Source organism: Balaenoptera musculus, chromosome X (assembly GCF_009873245.2).
Source record: "Balaenoptera musculus isolate JJ_BM4_2016_0621 chromosome X, mBalMus1.pri.v3, whole genome shotgun sequence".
In the NCBI taxonomy this organism is placed as follows: domain Eukaryota; kingdom Metazoa; phylum Chordata; class Mammalia; order Artiodactyla; family Balaenopteridae; genus Balaenoptera; species Balaenoptera musculus.
Window position 1 is genome coordinate 99,697,604 of NC_045806.1, and position 13,756 is coordinate 99,711,359.

General features: G+C 37.7%; 1 protein-coding gene across 2 annotated transcripts in view; it reads left to right on the forward strand.

The window, feature by feature from the left end:
* IL13RA1 (interleukin 13 receptor subunit alpha 1) overlaps positions 1 to 13,756 on the forward strand; it is a 59,206-nt gene that overhangs the window by 37,646 nt on the left and 7,804 nt on the right. The window contains exons 9-11 of one of the 2 annotated variants that reach the window (XM_036840375.1): positions 2,061 to 2,157; positions 4,981 to 5,065; positions 12,328 to 12,499. In XM_036840375.1, the coding sequence (XP_036696270.1) occupies positions 2,061 to 2,157; positions 4,981 to 5,065; positions 12,328 to 12,351 (206 nt within the window). In that variant the 3' untranslated portion in view covers positions 12,352 to 12,499. Of the gene's footprint in view, positions 1 to 2,060; positions 2,158 to 4,980; positions 5,066 to 12,327; positions 12,500 to 13,756 lie in introns of those variants that run through there. The other variant, XM_036840374.1, reaches the window with a different exon arrangement.

Sequence of the window (13,756 nt, forward strand, 5' to 3'; positions counted from 1 at the left end):
AATTAGTGGCTTACAAAACACATATTTGGATACAACATTGTAAAGCAACTATACTCCAATAAAAATTAATTTAAAAAAAACAAACAAAAAACAAGAAAACACAACATTGTAAAGCAACCATACTCCAATAAAAATTAATTTAAAAAAACAAACAAACAAAAAACACATATTTGGGACTTCCCTGGCGGTCCAGTGGTTAAGACTCCATACTTCCAATGCAGGGAGCGTGGGTTCGATCCCTGGTTGGGGAACTAAGATCCCACATGCTGTGCAGTGCAGCCAAAAAATTTAAAAAAATAATAAAAAAATTAAAAAATAAAAAACACATATTTACTATCTTACAGTTTCCATGGCTCAAAAATCTGGGCATAGCTTAGCTAGGTACCTCTGGCTCAAGTTCTCTCATAAGGTTCCAGTCAAGCTGTTGACTGGGACTTCAGTCTCATCTGAAGGCTTGACTGGGGCTGGAGAATCCACTTCCAAAATCACTCATATGGTCATTGGAAAGCCTCGTTTCCACTCTGGATGCTGGATGGAGGCTGTAGCAGGTTGCATCATGTGCCCCAAAAAGATATGTTCAAGTTCCAACTCCTGGTACCTGTGAATGTGACCTTATTTGGAAATAGAGTTTTTGCAGATGTAATCAAGTTAAGATGAGGTCATACCAGCTTAGAGCAGACCCTAAATCCAATGACTAGTATCCTTATCAGAAGAAGAGAGGATACACAGAAACACAGAGAAGAAGGCCATGTGAAGATGAAGGCAGAGATTGGAGTGATGCAGCTACAATCCAAGGAACACCAAGGATTCCTGGGAGCCACCAGAAGCTAGGAAGAGGCAAGGAGAGAGTCTACTCTAGAGCCTTCAGAGGGAGCATGTCCCTGCTGATACCTTGATTTGGGATTTCTAGCTTCCAGAGCTGTGAGAGAATATATTTCTCCTGTTTTAAGCCAACCAGTGTGTGGTGATTTGTTACAGCAGCTCTAGGAAACTAATACAGAGGCCTCTCTCAGTTCCTTACCATTTGGATCTCCACACAGGGCTACCTCATGACATGGCAGTTGGCTTCCCCAAGTGCGTGGTCCAAACAAGAAAGAGCATATGAGAAAACACCCAATATGAGAACTGCAGCCCTTTATAACCTTATCTCAGAAGTGACATCCCATCACTGTTGCTATTCACACATTTAGTCCAGCCCACCCTTAAGGGGAGAGAATTATACAAGGGTGTGAATATCAGGAGGCAGGGATCATTTAGAGTCATCTTAGAGGCTGCCTAACACAATGTTAGGCCCTGAGATGCTTTCCAGATTTTCATGCCCTGGTGGAAAAGATGAGCATATATTGGGTTGGCCAAAAAGTTTGTTTGGGTTTTCTGTAAGATGTTATGGAAAAACCTGAACAAACTTTTTGGCCAACCCAATAAATAGACATGCCATTCTAAGTGTTAGGTGTAGCAAGGCTGTTAATGAAAGTCTTTGGAATTGGATAGTGCTGGGTTTGAGGCTTGACTCCATCACTTACTAAACCCTCTGGACAAGCCACTAAACCTCTCTGAGCCTTACACTTCTCATCTGTATAAGTGGGAAATAATATTATCTATCTCTTTAGCATAGATATAAGCATGCAAAATTACCTAGTATGATATCAGACATACAGTAGTTGCTCAATTAAGAATAGTAGTGGTAGTTGTTGCTAGGATTATTTTAGGTGTTCTAATAGTGCTAAGTAACCAATAAGAAAAGATAGTCACTGTTAATGAGATGACATATTTAACAAATATAACATCTTTGTTAATAGTGTCTGAAACCAGTTAGGATATCCTGGTTTCAGATAACCCTTAAGGTGCTTTTCCATCCGTGGAATTTTAGGCACCAGAGCAGGACTTTTTTTTTCACTATTAAGATAACAAAAGATAAGAGAATTGAAGAGTTTGGGGAAATATGTTGGTGTAGAGGGCAGAAATATCTGTAATCTCATTAGTCTAACACAACTGTTGCTTGGTTTATTTCTAAAAGGGTTTTATTTCTCATGTCTTTCTCTTTGTTTTTCATTTTCCAGGTCAGAAGGCCAATCCAACATTTTACATAACCACATTACTCATCATTCCGATCTTCGTTGCGGCTGCAATCATAGTCCTTCTGCTGTACCTGAAAAGGTAAGGCAACTGCCCAGGCAGGCTTGACAGTTTCTGCTACCCTGGTTGCTATGGTTATTCTTCTTTGTGGGTGTGTTTGATGTTTCCCCAGTGTGTTGGAAGCATTTTGGCTATACCTGGCTTTTTGGTAGTATGGCATGGCAAAGAAATATTATTGTGCCCATTTTCTGGTGAGAAAAGTGTTGGATCCCAGGGCTCTGCTCAGGCAGTGCTCTCTTTGTATATTTTTAGAATTGTTGATAAGACCTATGTTCACTCTACTCTTTCAAATGCCTAATTTGTCAACAGTTGGTTGGTAGCTCATAAGTTTTAGAAATGGAGACCATTACCAATTAAATGACTTGTCTAGTGTGAATGCAAAACAGGTTGCTACTTAATGCTATAGGAAAGAGAACTTCAAGTTGTCTCTAAGTTACAGCACTCATTCCTTGAGAATGTTTTACTTTCTCGATTTCATCATAGGGACTAGTCTGGTGCTATTATTTGCTCTTTCAGTAAATACCTAAAGTTGGAATAAGGTTATTAAGCTGGTTCTAGAATCAACATTTTATCATTATTTCAGTATTCTTTAAACATACATTTGTTGAGTGCCTATTTCTGTGCCAGGCACTGTTGTTATTGCTGGGGTTGTGGCGATGAACAGAACAAAGTCCCTATCTATGGTTTCACGTAGTGAGTAGTAAAGTTGTGGAGTTGGGCTGGGGAGAAAGGCTAGGAAGTGATATGAGGCTCATCTTACATAGGATGCCAGGGAAGGCCTCTCTGAGAAAGTGACATTTGAGGACAGAACTAAAGGAGCAAACCAGTCAGATATTCAAAGAAAGAGTATTCTAGGCCAAAGGAACAGCAAGTGCAAAGGTCCTGAGGCTGGAATGAACTCCGTGTGTCTTGTTAGAGGAGAGCATGCAAGGGGGAGAACAACAGGAGATGAGGCTGGAGAGGCTGGCAGGGCCAGATCATGTAGGCTGTGGCAAGGAATTGAAATGTTATCCTAAGCATGATGGGGAAACATGAGAGAGTTTTAATCAGTGGAGGGATGTGATTGGATTTACTGTCGTAAAAGATCATTGTATTGCTGAGTGAAGACTTGACTTGGACAAGAGTGGAGGCCGGTAGACTAGGTAGGAGGTAGTAAGAGGTAGTCTGTGTGGAATATATTTTGAAGATGGAATTAATAGTGCTTGCTGATGGCTGCTTGTCTCTGAAGGTGTGAGGGAAATTGAGGATTCAAGGATAACTCTTAGATTTTTGGCTTCAGCAACTGAGTGAATGCTAGAGCCATTTACTAAGATGGAGAAGGTTGGGAGGAGAGCTGGCTTTAGGGAAAAGGTGAGGACTTCAGTTTTGAACATGAGAAGTTTGAGATACCTATTAGATATCTAAGTAGAGATGCTAAATAGGTACTTGTATACATGAATCTGGAGTTTAAAGGAGAGGTTTGGGCTGGAGATAGAATTTTGGGAGTCCTTGGCATGTAAATGGATTTAAAGCCTTAAGACTGGAAGAGAGCACTAATAAAGTGAGGGAGATAAAGAGGACAAAAGAGAATGCTGGGACACATCAACATTTAGAGACCTAGGAGATGAGGTAGGTCCACCAAAGGGTACTACTATCAGATGCAAAAATAGAGAGTCCAGACAAAACTTTAATTCTAAAAGATACATGCACCCCTACGTTCATAGCAGCACTATTCACAATAGCCACGACATGGAAGCAACCTAAATGTCCATTGACAGATGAATGGATAAAGAAGATGTGGTACATATATACAACGGAATACTACTCAACCATAAAAAAGAATGAAATAATGCCATTTGCAGCAACATGGATGCAACTAGAGATTATCATACTAAGTAAAGTAAGTCAGAGAGAGAAAGACAAATACCATATGATATCACTTATAAGTGGAATCTAAAACGTGACCCAAATGAACATATCTATGAAACAGAAACAGAATCACAGACATAGAGAATAGACTGGGGTGGTTGCCAAGGGGGAGGGAGGTGGGGGAGGGATGGTGTGGGAGTTTGGGATTATAAGATGCAAACTATTATGCATAGAATGGATAAACAACAAGGTCTTACTGTATAGCACAGGGAACTATATTCAATATCCTGTGATAAACCATAATGGAAAAGAATGTGAAAAAGAATGTATATATATGTATAACTGAGTCACTTTGCTGTACAGAAGTAATTAACACAACATTGTAAATCAACTATACTTCAAATAAAAATTTTTTTTAATTTAAAAAAAAACAGAGAGGAGACAAGTAAGAAAAAGGAAGAAAAATTAAAGAGAATGCCCCCTGTTCTCGGAAGATTATTTTTTTCAAAATTATAAACAGCAAGCTCCCATCTGATCTGTGATAAGTAAAGCACCATTATTATTTAAATGATAGAGGATAACACACACAGAGCCACACACACAATTATAACTATGTGAGGTGATGGATGTGTTAATTAGCTTGATTGTGATGATCATTTCACAATGTACACATATATTAAAATGTCACTTTGTACACCTCAAATTTATACAATTTTTGTTTGTCAAGTATATCTCAATAAAGCTGGAAAAATTTTTTTTCATTGAAAGGGTATAAGTAGTCTGCTACTGATGGGCCCTCTGCTTTATCCACACTTGATACTTTTAAGAGATCGATTTCTCAGCTTGTTTTAGAAATTTTTTCACAACTACATTATCACTAAAGATGACTTGTGTACCATGTCTTTTGTCCAAGCCTTCTTTTAATATGGCTGTATTTAAGTGGGACATTTCTATGGAATGGAAGGTTTGATCAAAAATGTCTCTGTTTTCTTAAAGGCTCAAGATTATTATATTCCCTCCAATTCCTGATCCTGGCAAGATTTTTAAAGAAATGTTTGGAGACCAGAATGATGATACCCTGGTAAGCACTGACTCTGTGAAGTTTGAAATTGATTATTTTGGGGGGGAGGCTATGGGATTTTAAAAAAATTTGGTAAAACATAACATAAAATTTACCATTTTAACCAGTTTTAAGTATACAGTTCAATGGCATTAAGTACATTTACAGTGTTGTGCAACCATCTTCAGTATTTCCAGAACTTTTTCATCATCCCAAACAGAAACTGTACCCATTAAGCAATAACTCTCCATTCCCCTCAACCCCTGATTACCTCTATTCTGCTTTCTGTCTCTCTGAATTTGCCTAATCTGGGTACCTCATATAAATGGAATCCTACAATATTTGTCCTTTTGTGGCTAGCTTCTTTCACTTAGCATAACATTTTCAAGGTTCATCCATGTTGTAGCATGTGTCAGAATTTCATTTCAAAACTGGTTATTTTAAACTACATTTTATCTAAAAGATTAAAGAAGAGCTGATTTAAAATGTTGTGTCTCAGGCCAAGCATACCATTTAAGAAGTTCCCAGAATACTTCGCCTGTCTTGTGTCACGGGGCTTCATTCTCTCTCTGGGGTAGGGAACATATTTGATCTAAACCTGCAGGGGGAGGAGCCTCCTTTATGAAACTAAGCCAATAGGCAGGTCTTCTGACTGGAGTAATTTTAAAAACTTAATTTAGGGAAATATAAAGATAAGGTAAACAATTGAAATAGATTGTGTTCATGCTATTGCCTGGAAAGCTGGCCTCCGAAGACATGGAGCTAGAGCAAACCCACCCGAACTGTTAGAGTTAGTTGGCTGCAGACTCTCACACTAGAATTTGTGGCTGGAAAAGCTAAGACCTTATGGGAACAAAAGAGTTTGAGGCTTCTCTGATAAATACATTCACCCAAATAAAATAATAAAGACACTAAATGAAATAAATATCAATATTATTGTATATATCTTAAATTAGTAATTTCAGGCATAGGGCAGTTAATTCAGGGAAATAGTACAGCATAGTAGATAATAGCCTGAGCTCTGGAGTCAGATTGTCTGGATTCAAATCTCTGCTGTGTCATTTACCATCTATTTGACCTTAGGTAACTTCCTTAACCTTCCTGTTAAAAAGTGTAAAAAGTGGAGGTAATGATAGCACCTGCCTCAGTGTTGTTATGTGGATTAAATTAATTTAATACATAGAAACCACTTAGTATGCCTGGCACATTATAGGTGCTTAGTAAATGTTAGTGCTTAGTATTACTATTGATAATACTTTCCGTTTATCTTTAACGCCCAAACGATTCTTGTAATAACGGGTGATACACAGTGGCTAGGGAAGGAAGGCAGGGAGGCTCCCATGCAGTCAGAGGAAGAGTCATCTGGATCACTTTTTCACCAAGTCATGGGCATGGGCAGTGGGTAACTGTGCCAGATAGGGCACCACTAGCCAGGGAGGTCCAGAAGTCAGGTACCTGATGGAGGGCTGGTATACTGTAACTGAGGTGACGGTGTTTCTTCAGCTTTGAGTAACAGTCAACTGCAATGCTTGTAGGAATATAGAATCCTGGGCCCTACCTTCAGAAGTTCGGATTCACCGGCTCTGGGATGGGTCCCAGGAATCTGCATATTTAAAAGGAGCCCAAAGATGATTCCTGTCCTGGCAAGATCATTCACGGAGCGCACTTTGAAAATCACTGTTATAGATATTTTCCTTAGGATCACCCATGTGTCTTCATTTTGCCAGCTACTGAGACAGATGCTGGAGGTTGAGAACTGTGCAAGTATTCTAACAACTCCTCTAACCAGTGATTGGAAGTCTACCATGTGTACACAGTGTATTAAATGCTCCATCTTCATAACCACCCTGTGGTGTAGGTGCTGTTAGTACCATTTCACAGATGAGGAAATGGAGCCTCAGTGAGGTTAAATAACTTTACTGCAGCCACACAGCTAGTAGATAATAAGGTGAGATTTGACCCAGGACTGTCTGATTCTAGACTTTTCTCTTTCTTTCCACTATGCCGCATTGCCTTTTGTAAGATAGAATGTTTGTCCTCAGGAACCTCACTACCTCCTTAGAGTTCTGTATGATAGAAGTACCGGGTTGGGATAGGGGAGTTCCGAGAAACAGATTTGGAGTCATGTTATGGCTGGCCTTATATGAGAAGGTGTTAGGAATATCATTCTTTGTTTTTATAACTTTTTATTTTATACTGGCGTATAGTTGATTAACAATGTTGTGTTAGTTTCAGTTGTACAACAAAGTGATTCAGTTATACATATACATGTATCTATTCTTTTTCAAATTATTTTCCCATTTAGGTTGTTACATAATATTGAGCAGAGTTCCCTGTGCTATACAGTAGGTCCTTGTTGGTTATCCATTTAAAATATAGCAGTGTATACATGTCAATCCCAAACTCCCTAACTATCCCTCCCCCCCCCCCTTGCCCCTGGTAACCATAAGTTTCTTCTCTAAGTCTGTGAGTCTGTTTCTGTTTTGTTAATAAGTTCATTTGTATCATTTTTTTAAGATTCCGCATATAAGCGATATCATACGATATTTGTCTTTGTCTGACTTACTTCACTCAGTATGATGATCTCTAGGTCCATCCACGTTGCTGCAAATGGCATTCTTTCCTTCTTTTTAATGGCTGAGTAATATTCCATTGTATATATGTACCACATCTTCTTTATCCATTCCTCTGTCGATGGACATTTAGGTTGCTTCCATGTCTTGGCTATTGTATACAGTGCTGCAATGAACATTGGGGTACCCTTTCAGACCATGTTTTTCTCCAGATATATGCCCAGGAGTGGGATTGCAGGATCATATGGTAGCTCTATTTTTAGTTTTTTTAAGGAACCTCCATACTGTTCTCCATAGTGGCTGCGCCAATTTACATTCCCACCAACAGTGTAGGAGGGTTCCCTTCTCTCCACACCTATCATTCTGACAACAACCTGGAGGGAATGGATTAGAGAGGGGAGGCGCTAGCATGGTAGCAAACTGGGAACCTAGTCCTGAATTTGCCCCACAGATGTTTTGTTTGGCCAGCGTGGTGTATTTAAAATTTTTCAATTTGGGATCTTAAGCAGGGCATGCACTCTACCAGTTCAGCTGAGGCCCTACCATTCCTAATTCCCACTGTGGTTTCACATGTTGACCTAACATGCCAGACCCCTGAAAAGCATTTGAGTTTGCTACCCCTTTTAGCAGAATGAAGACAGTCAAAGTGCCATGACACAAATGTCCAATGTCTGTGAAAACATGTTTGGACTCACTGATATATACAAGACATACAACCAGAGCATTGATGAGATATAAATTTCCAGCTTAATAAATTTCTAAAAAGTGATAATATCCAGTGTTAACAAGTGGGTGGGGAACTGGCACTTTTCATGCAACGCTGGTGGGCCTGTAAAATGGTATGTGTTCTTTCTGGAGGGCAACCTGGTAAAATGTAACAAGAATCTTTGATCTTGTAATTACTTCTTTAGGAATCTATTTTAGGGAAATAATCCAACAGTGGTACAAGGATGGTCAATGTAGCATTTGTTTCTAAAACGAAAAATTAGAAACTAAGGAAACATCAACAATCAAGAATAAGTTTTTTAAAAAGTTAGGTTTTCGGGGGCTTCCCTGGTGGTGCAGTGGTTGAGAATCTGCCTGCTAATGCAGGGGACATGGGTTCGAGCCCTGGTCTGGGAAGATCCCACATGCCGCGGAGCAACTAGGCCCGTGAGCCACAACTACTGAGCCTGCGCGTCTGGAGCTTGTGCCCCACAACAAGAGAGGCCGCAATAGTGAGAGGCCTGCGCACCGTGATGAAGAGTGGCCCCCGCTTGCCGCAACTAGAGAAAGCCCTCACACAGAAACAAAGACCCAACACAGCCAAAATAAATAAATAATAAATTTTAAAAAAAAGTTAGGTTTTCAAAGCATTTAATGTCCTAGCAAAATACTCACGGTGTAAGTGTAAGAAACATATCATAAATGTGTAGTGTATTACAATCCTAATTTTTATAAAAAACGCATCAATATATACATAGAACAATGAGTGGAAGGAAATGGGTCAAAATAATCATCTCTGGGCAGGAAGATTGTGGATAATTGATATTATTCTCTCTCTACCTTTCTGAAATTTCCAAATTGCCTGTAATGAGCATGTATTACTTTTATAATAAAAAGAAACGCTGTACAAGTCATTAAGGGAAAAGAGAATATTGTGGTCATCCAGGTCTGTGAGATAATAGGGATTTGAACTTAGGTGGTAGCAGAGGAGATTGATGCAAGAGACATTATTAAAGGAAACTCATTACGACTTGGTGACTCTGTGTGGGTGATGAAAGGTGGCGAGAGTAAAAAATAATTCCAAGGTTTCAAGCCTGGGTGATAGAGTGAATGATGGTAACATTGACAGCAAAATCAGATCAATTATCTTTCTCAGAGATGGGAAAATTGCTTTTTTTCAATTTGCTGTCTAGAGGATAATATGTTGTCCTGATGAGTCAGATAATTCTATAATTTAGTGAGGTGGATACACTGACAAGATGGACCACTAAAAGCATAAGATGTTTTTGTTTGCGGTGGTTGCAGACCATTAAATAAAATCAGTGTTTAAAACTAAAAGTATAATAAAAATGCCAGACAGGGGAAAGGGTAATAGAACAAATTTCCATGTTTGCTTTTTAACCAAATGAATAATCTACTTTCTCTACATGGCAGCAGTTCTCGAAAATTGAACTGCATATGCTTCAGGAAGACTGTCCTTTTACTTCTAGAATCATCGAATTAGGGAATGAATAATTATGGAGTGAACATTGCCCTAGAGGTCATCTAATGAGGTGTATGTTTACATGTTTAGTTGTCTTTAACTATAAATTTTCAAAACTCTAGATTCTAGTCCAACTCCTCACTTTAAAGATGGGGACATTGGGGACCATGGAGAAATTTCTCAAGGACTATCACATAGAGAGAGAATTGCAGAACCTGAAGTAGAAGCCATTGTAGCCCAAATTTACCAACTTCTAATCCCAAGAAAGAATCCATGCCCTTTCTAAACACTTTCTTCTTCCACGCTGCACCATCAGTAGTGGTTGTTAAAAAAAAAAAACTTATTTAGGTGTGGCCACCAATAAATTAAATCTTCTGTATCATTTTCCTTAAGGTTTCTACTGTTTTGACAATGTTTTGTTCATCACTGTAGTAACATTTTGGCCAACAGCATTTTTTCCTGTTGTTTTGCTGTTTGCCTTTTCTGTGTGACTAATTGGGCTGCTGGCCATATTTGCGGGGTAGGGGGGCTTTGCGGAGGGAATTGCTTCTCTTCTGCATCTGCATTTCTTTTTCATCCATAAAATATTATCTATTCTTCCTCCGCTTCTTGGAAACCAATTACATTTTCAGTACTGTGCCAGTTTTGAATTCCTGATTGGAAAGCAGCTTTTTAACTTGGAATTGACTTCCAAATACTGCTGAATTTTTTTTTTAACTTCAGTGTGTATCTTTAAAAGCTAAGATCGCTTTCCTACATAGCCAAAATAGCATGGCCACACTTTAAAAATTATTAATTCCTTAATATCATCTAATACTCAGTCCATATTTAAATATTTCCAACTGTCCCAATTGTCAGGAGACAGATAATATCCAGTTGTCCCACCATTAGTGAGATGGACCACTGTATTTAAGGTGATAATAGCATGTCCCCTCCTGCCATCTACACGTTTCCTCCCCTTGCCACCTGAAGATAATCTGTGTGGTGTTAATGTTAGCACCCTGTCAACTCTTCAGCTGATGCTTTTTATTGGCCAATTAGTATCCTTGCTTGAATCAATAATCTCATTAGGGGTTGTGAAACGATGATGATTTTTCTCATCTATCATTTAATCTACATTTATAAGCTAACACTTTCCTACAAAGCACTGCTTTCAGTCCTCAACTAGGCTTCTTAGTTGTTCTGAAATTCGGTTTCTGCTAGAAAGGCAGGAAACATGTTTAATTCTTTCCCTTTAATTATCAATTTTTAAAGTGAGGGTTTGAATTGATAGCCACCTCAAATGGTACCAAATTAGTCCCCTCCACACCGCATTCAACAAGTTCTTTTTAAGCTGCAGTGATTTTTAAGGCGTGGGGATCTACAATTCATATTGTACAACTTTCTATTGTGACTGTTGCTCTGAAGAAGATGGGGGCGCATAATCAGCTGACTTGTACACACAAGGCCAGTGTTTTGCGTGGTGCTTAGGTGCATGAAACCCACTTCACCTCTGTTGGCAATTCACTGTGGGAAATAACCAAATCTTGAAAGTACTCTTAAATTGAAACTTGATGTTCCATTATTCTATGACTTTTGTTTCTTTCTTTTAAAAAAATTATATATACATGCATGTATTTTTCTAGGATGACAAACAGCTAAAAGCCAGTTGTGTTCACCACCCAAACACTGATTTTTTTTTCATCTAGGATGTTTTTCATCTTTGGCCATTATTCTATTGTTTATTACCTTGTTTAAAAAATCGGCAGGGTAAGAATTGAATTATGGACTGTAATTTTGTGGATTTTTTTTTTCTACAAGTAATTTTAAAATTAGACTGACATATAATTCACAAAATTGAATAACAGGTCAGAGCCTTTGCCTTTGTCCCTTTTACCTTACATAGACATATTCATAGAAGCAGTGCTCAGGCAAAGGCCCTGATGCTGATGATGGGTGAAGATAGAGTAATCAAAGTTTCAGGAATGAAAAAAGGCAATTAAAAAATTAATGTTTTCTTAGAAGCCATTTCTGCTGCACTATTCTGATTGCTTTTTTCCTGTCCAACACAGTTAAGCATTGGGTCTAATGAGCAGAAACCAATGAAAATGTAACATTCAGCGTGCATTTTTTAAATTAAAATAATTTTTCTTTTAAAAGAAATATGTTTATTATAGAGAAATGAGAAATACAGATAACCAAAAGAGAAAAATTAATCTTGTCACCCAGCTATAATCATCTTTAAGGTTATGAGAACAACACAGAGAAATGGAAATACAGTCGTCCCTTGGTATCTGTGGGGGATTGGCTTCAGGACTCCCTCGGATGCCCAAATTCATGGATGTTCAAGTCCCTTATATAAAATGGTGTAGTATTTGCACATAACCTATGCACATCCTCCGGAGGGCTGACTGCACTTTTACTGGTAAATGGAATAATAGTAACAACAATAATAATAACAGTTCATACTTATTGAACTTTTGCTATGTGTTAGACACTTCTCTAAGCACTTCCTTCATTAATTTGTCCCCATCCTGCCACAGGGATTATCTCCACTATACAGATGAAGACAGTGAAGCACCAGAGGGATTATATGTAACTTGTTTGAGGTTACACTGCTGCTACCTAGCAGAGCTGGTATCGAAATCTAACTAACAAGAGTTAGAGCTGCTCAGCACCTGAGTCCTGAAGCCAGGCTTCCTGATCCTGCAGTCCACACTTCTAACAAATTATATAACATGTTTTAATAAAATGCTCATTTTATCTTTATTTGAATTTAACAGATGAAAAGGAAACAGGTGGAACTGAAGGAATTTCTGAACTTTTGACAAACTATAAAATAATTTTTAATGATTATTAAAGACAGCAATTTTTCCATATGTTCTTCCCATTCTCTCCCCATTCTTAAAGTTGTCCAGGATCTGCATTTCCAGTGCATAAGGCCATTATATACTATATTGTCTCCCTATAGCCCTCTTTAGTCTTAATTCTATATGGTATGTATTTGATGCTAACCCCCGATCTTTATGTTGATGTCTCTCCGGTCATTTTGGTTTTTTGAAGCTCCAAAAGTTTTCTCAGGAAGGATTCATGGGACCAACATTTCCTGGATTATTTACATATTGATGGAGTTTCCTGCATTAATAATTGAAATTCATTTTAGCTAGATATAAAATCCATGGCTTACATGTTCTTGCCTTGGGGATCTTAAATATGTCATCCATTTTCTTCTGGCATAAAGTGTTGTCAAGGTCTGCTGACAATATAATACTCTTTCTGTATTAAAACACTTGGTCTTTTTTGCCTGCTTGTCAAAAGATTTTTTCCTTCGAAGTCCAATAATTTTACTAGAATATGTCTTGGTATTAGTCATTCTGGGTTGATTTTCCAAGGTATATAGTGTACCTTTTCAGTATGTAGTTTCAAATCTTTTTAAAAATTTTCAGTGAAAATGTCTTCACTTATAGACTTTGTTATTCTGTTCCCTTATTTTCCTTGCCTGTCTTCTATATTTGTCACATCCTTTTGAATAATTTTCATCTATCTTTATTTCTTTTTGATTTTAAAAAAATCCTCCTTTTCATCTTTTGTTTCTCTTAAGGTATTATCTGTTGTGTTTATTTGCCCCTGTGTTTCCTCTAGCTAGTCTTCATTTCTGAAATGATTATTTTCTTTTACTTCTAATTGTTTCTTGGGTTTTACCATGTCATTTCTAAATTGTTCTTATTCTGAATTTTTATATTCTTCGATATCATGCACAGTTTTTCATATCACATAACTTTTTCTTAATATACTTTTGCTAGTTTTGAAATATTAGATTATAATTTTCATCTGTGTATATTTTGTGGACATCTTTCTGGCATCTTTTAATTCCATAAGAATATTATTCTGTTGCTTATTTTTACATGAAATTAGTTTCCCTAAAGTTTTAGAAGGAGACTTGATTTAGGATAGTTTTTTTTTTTTTTTTCT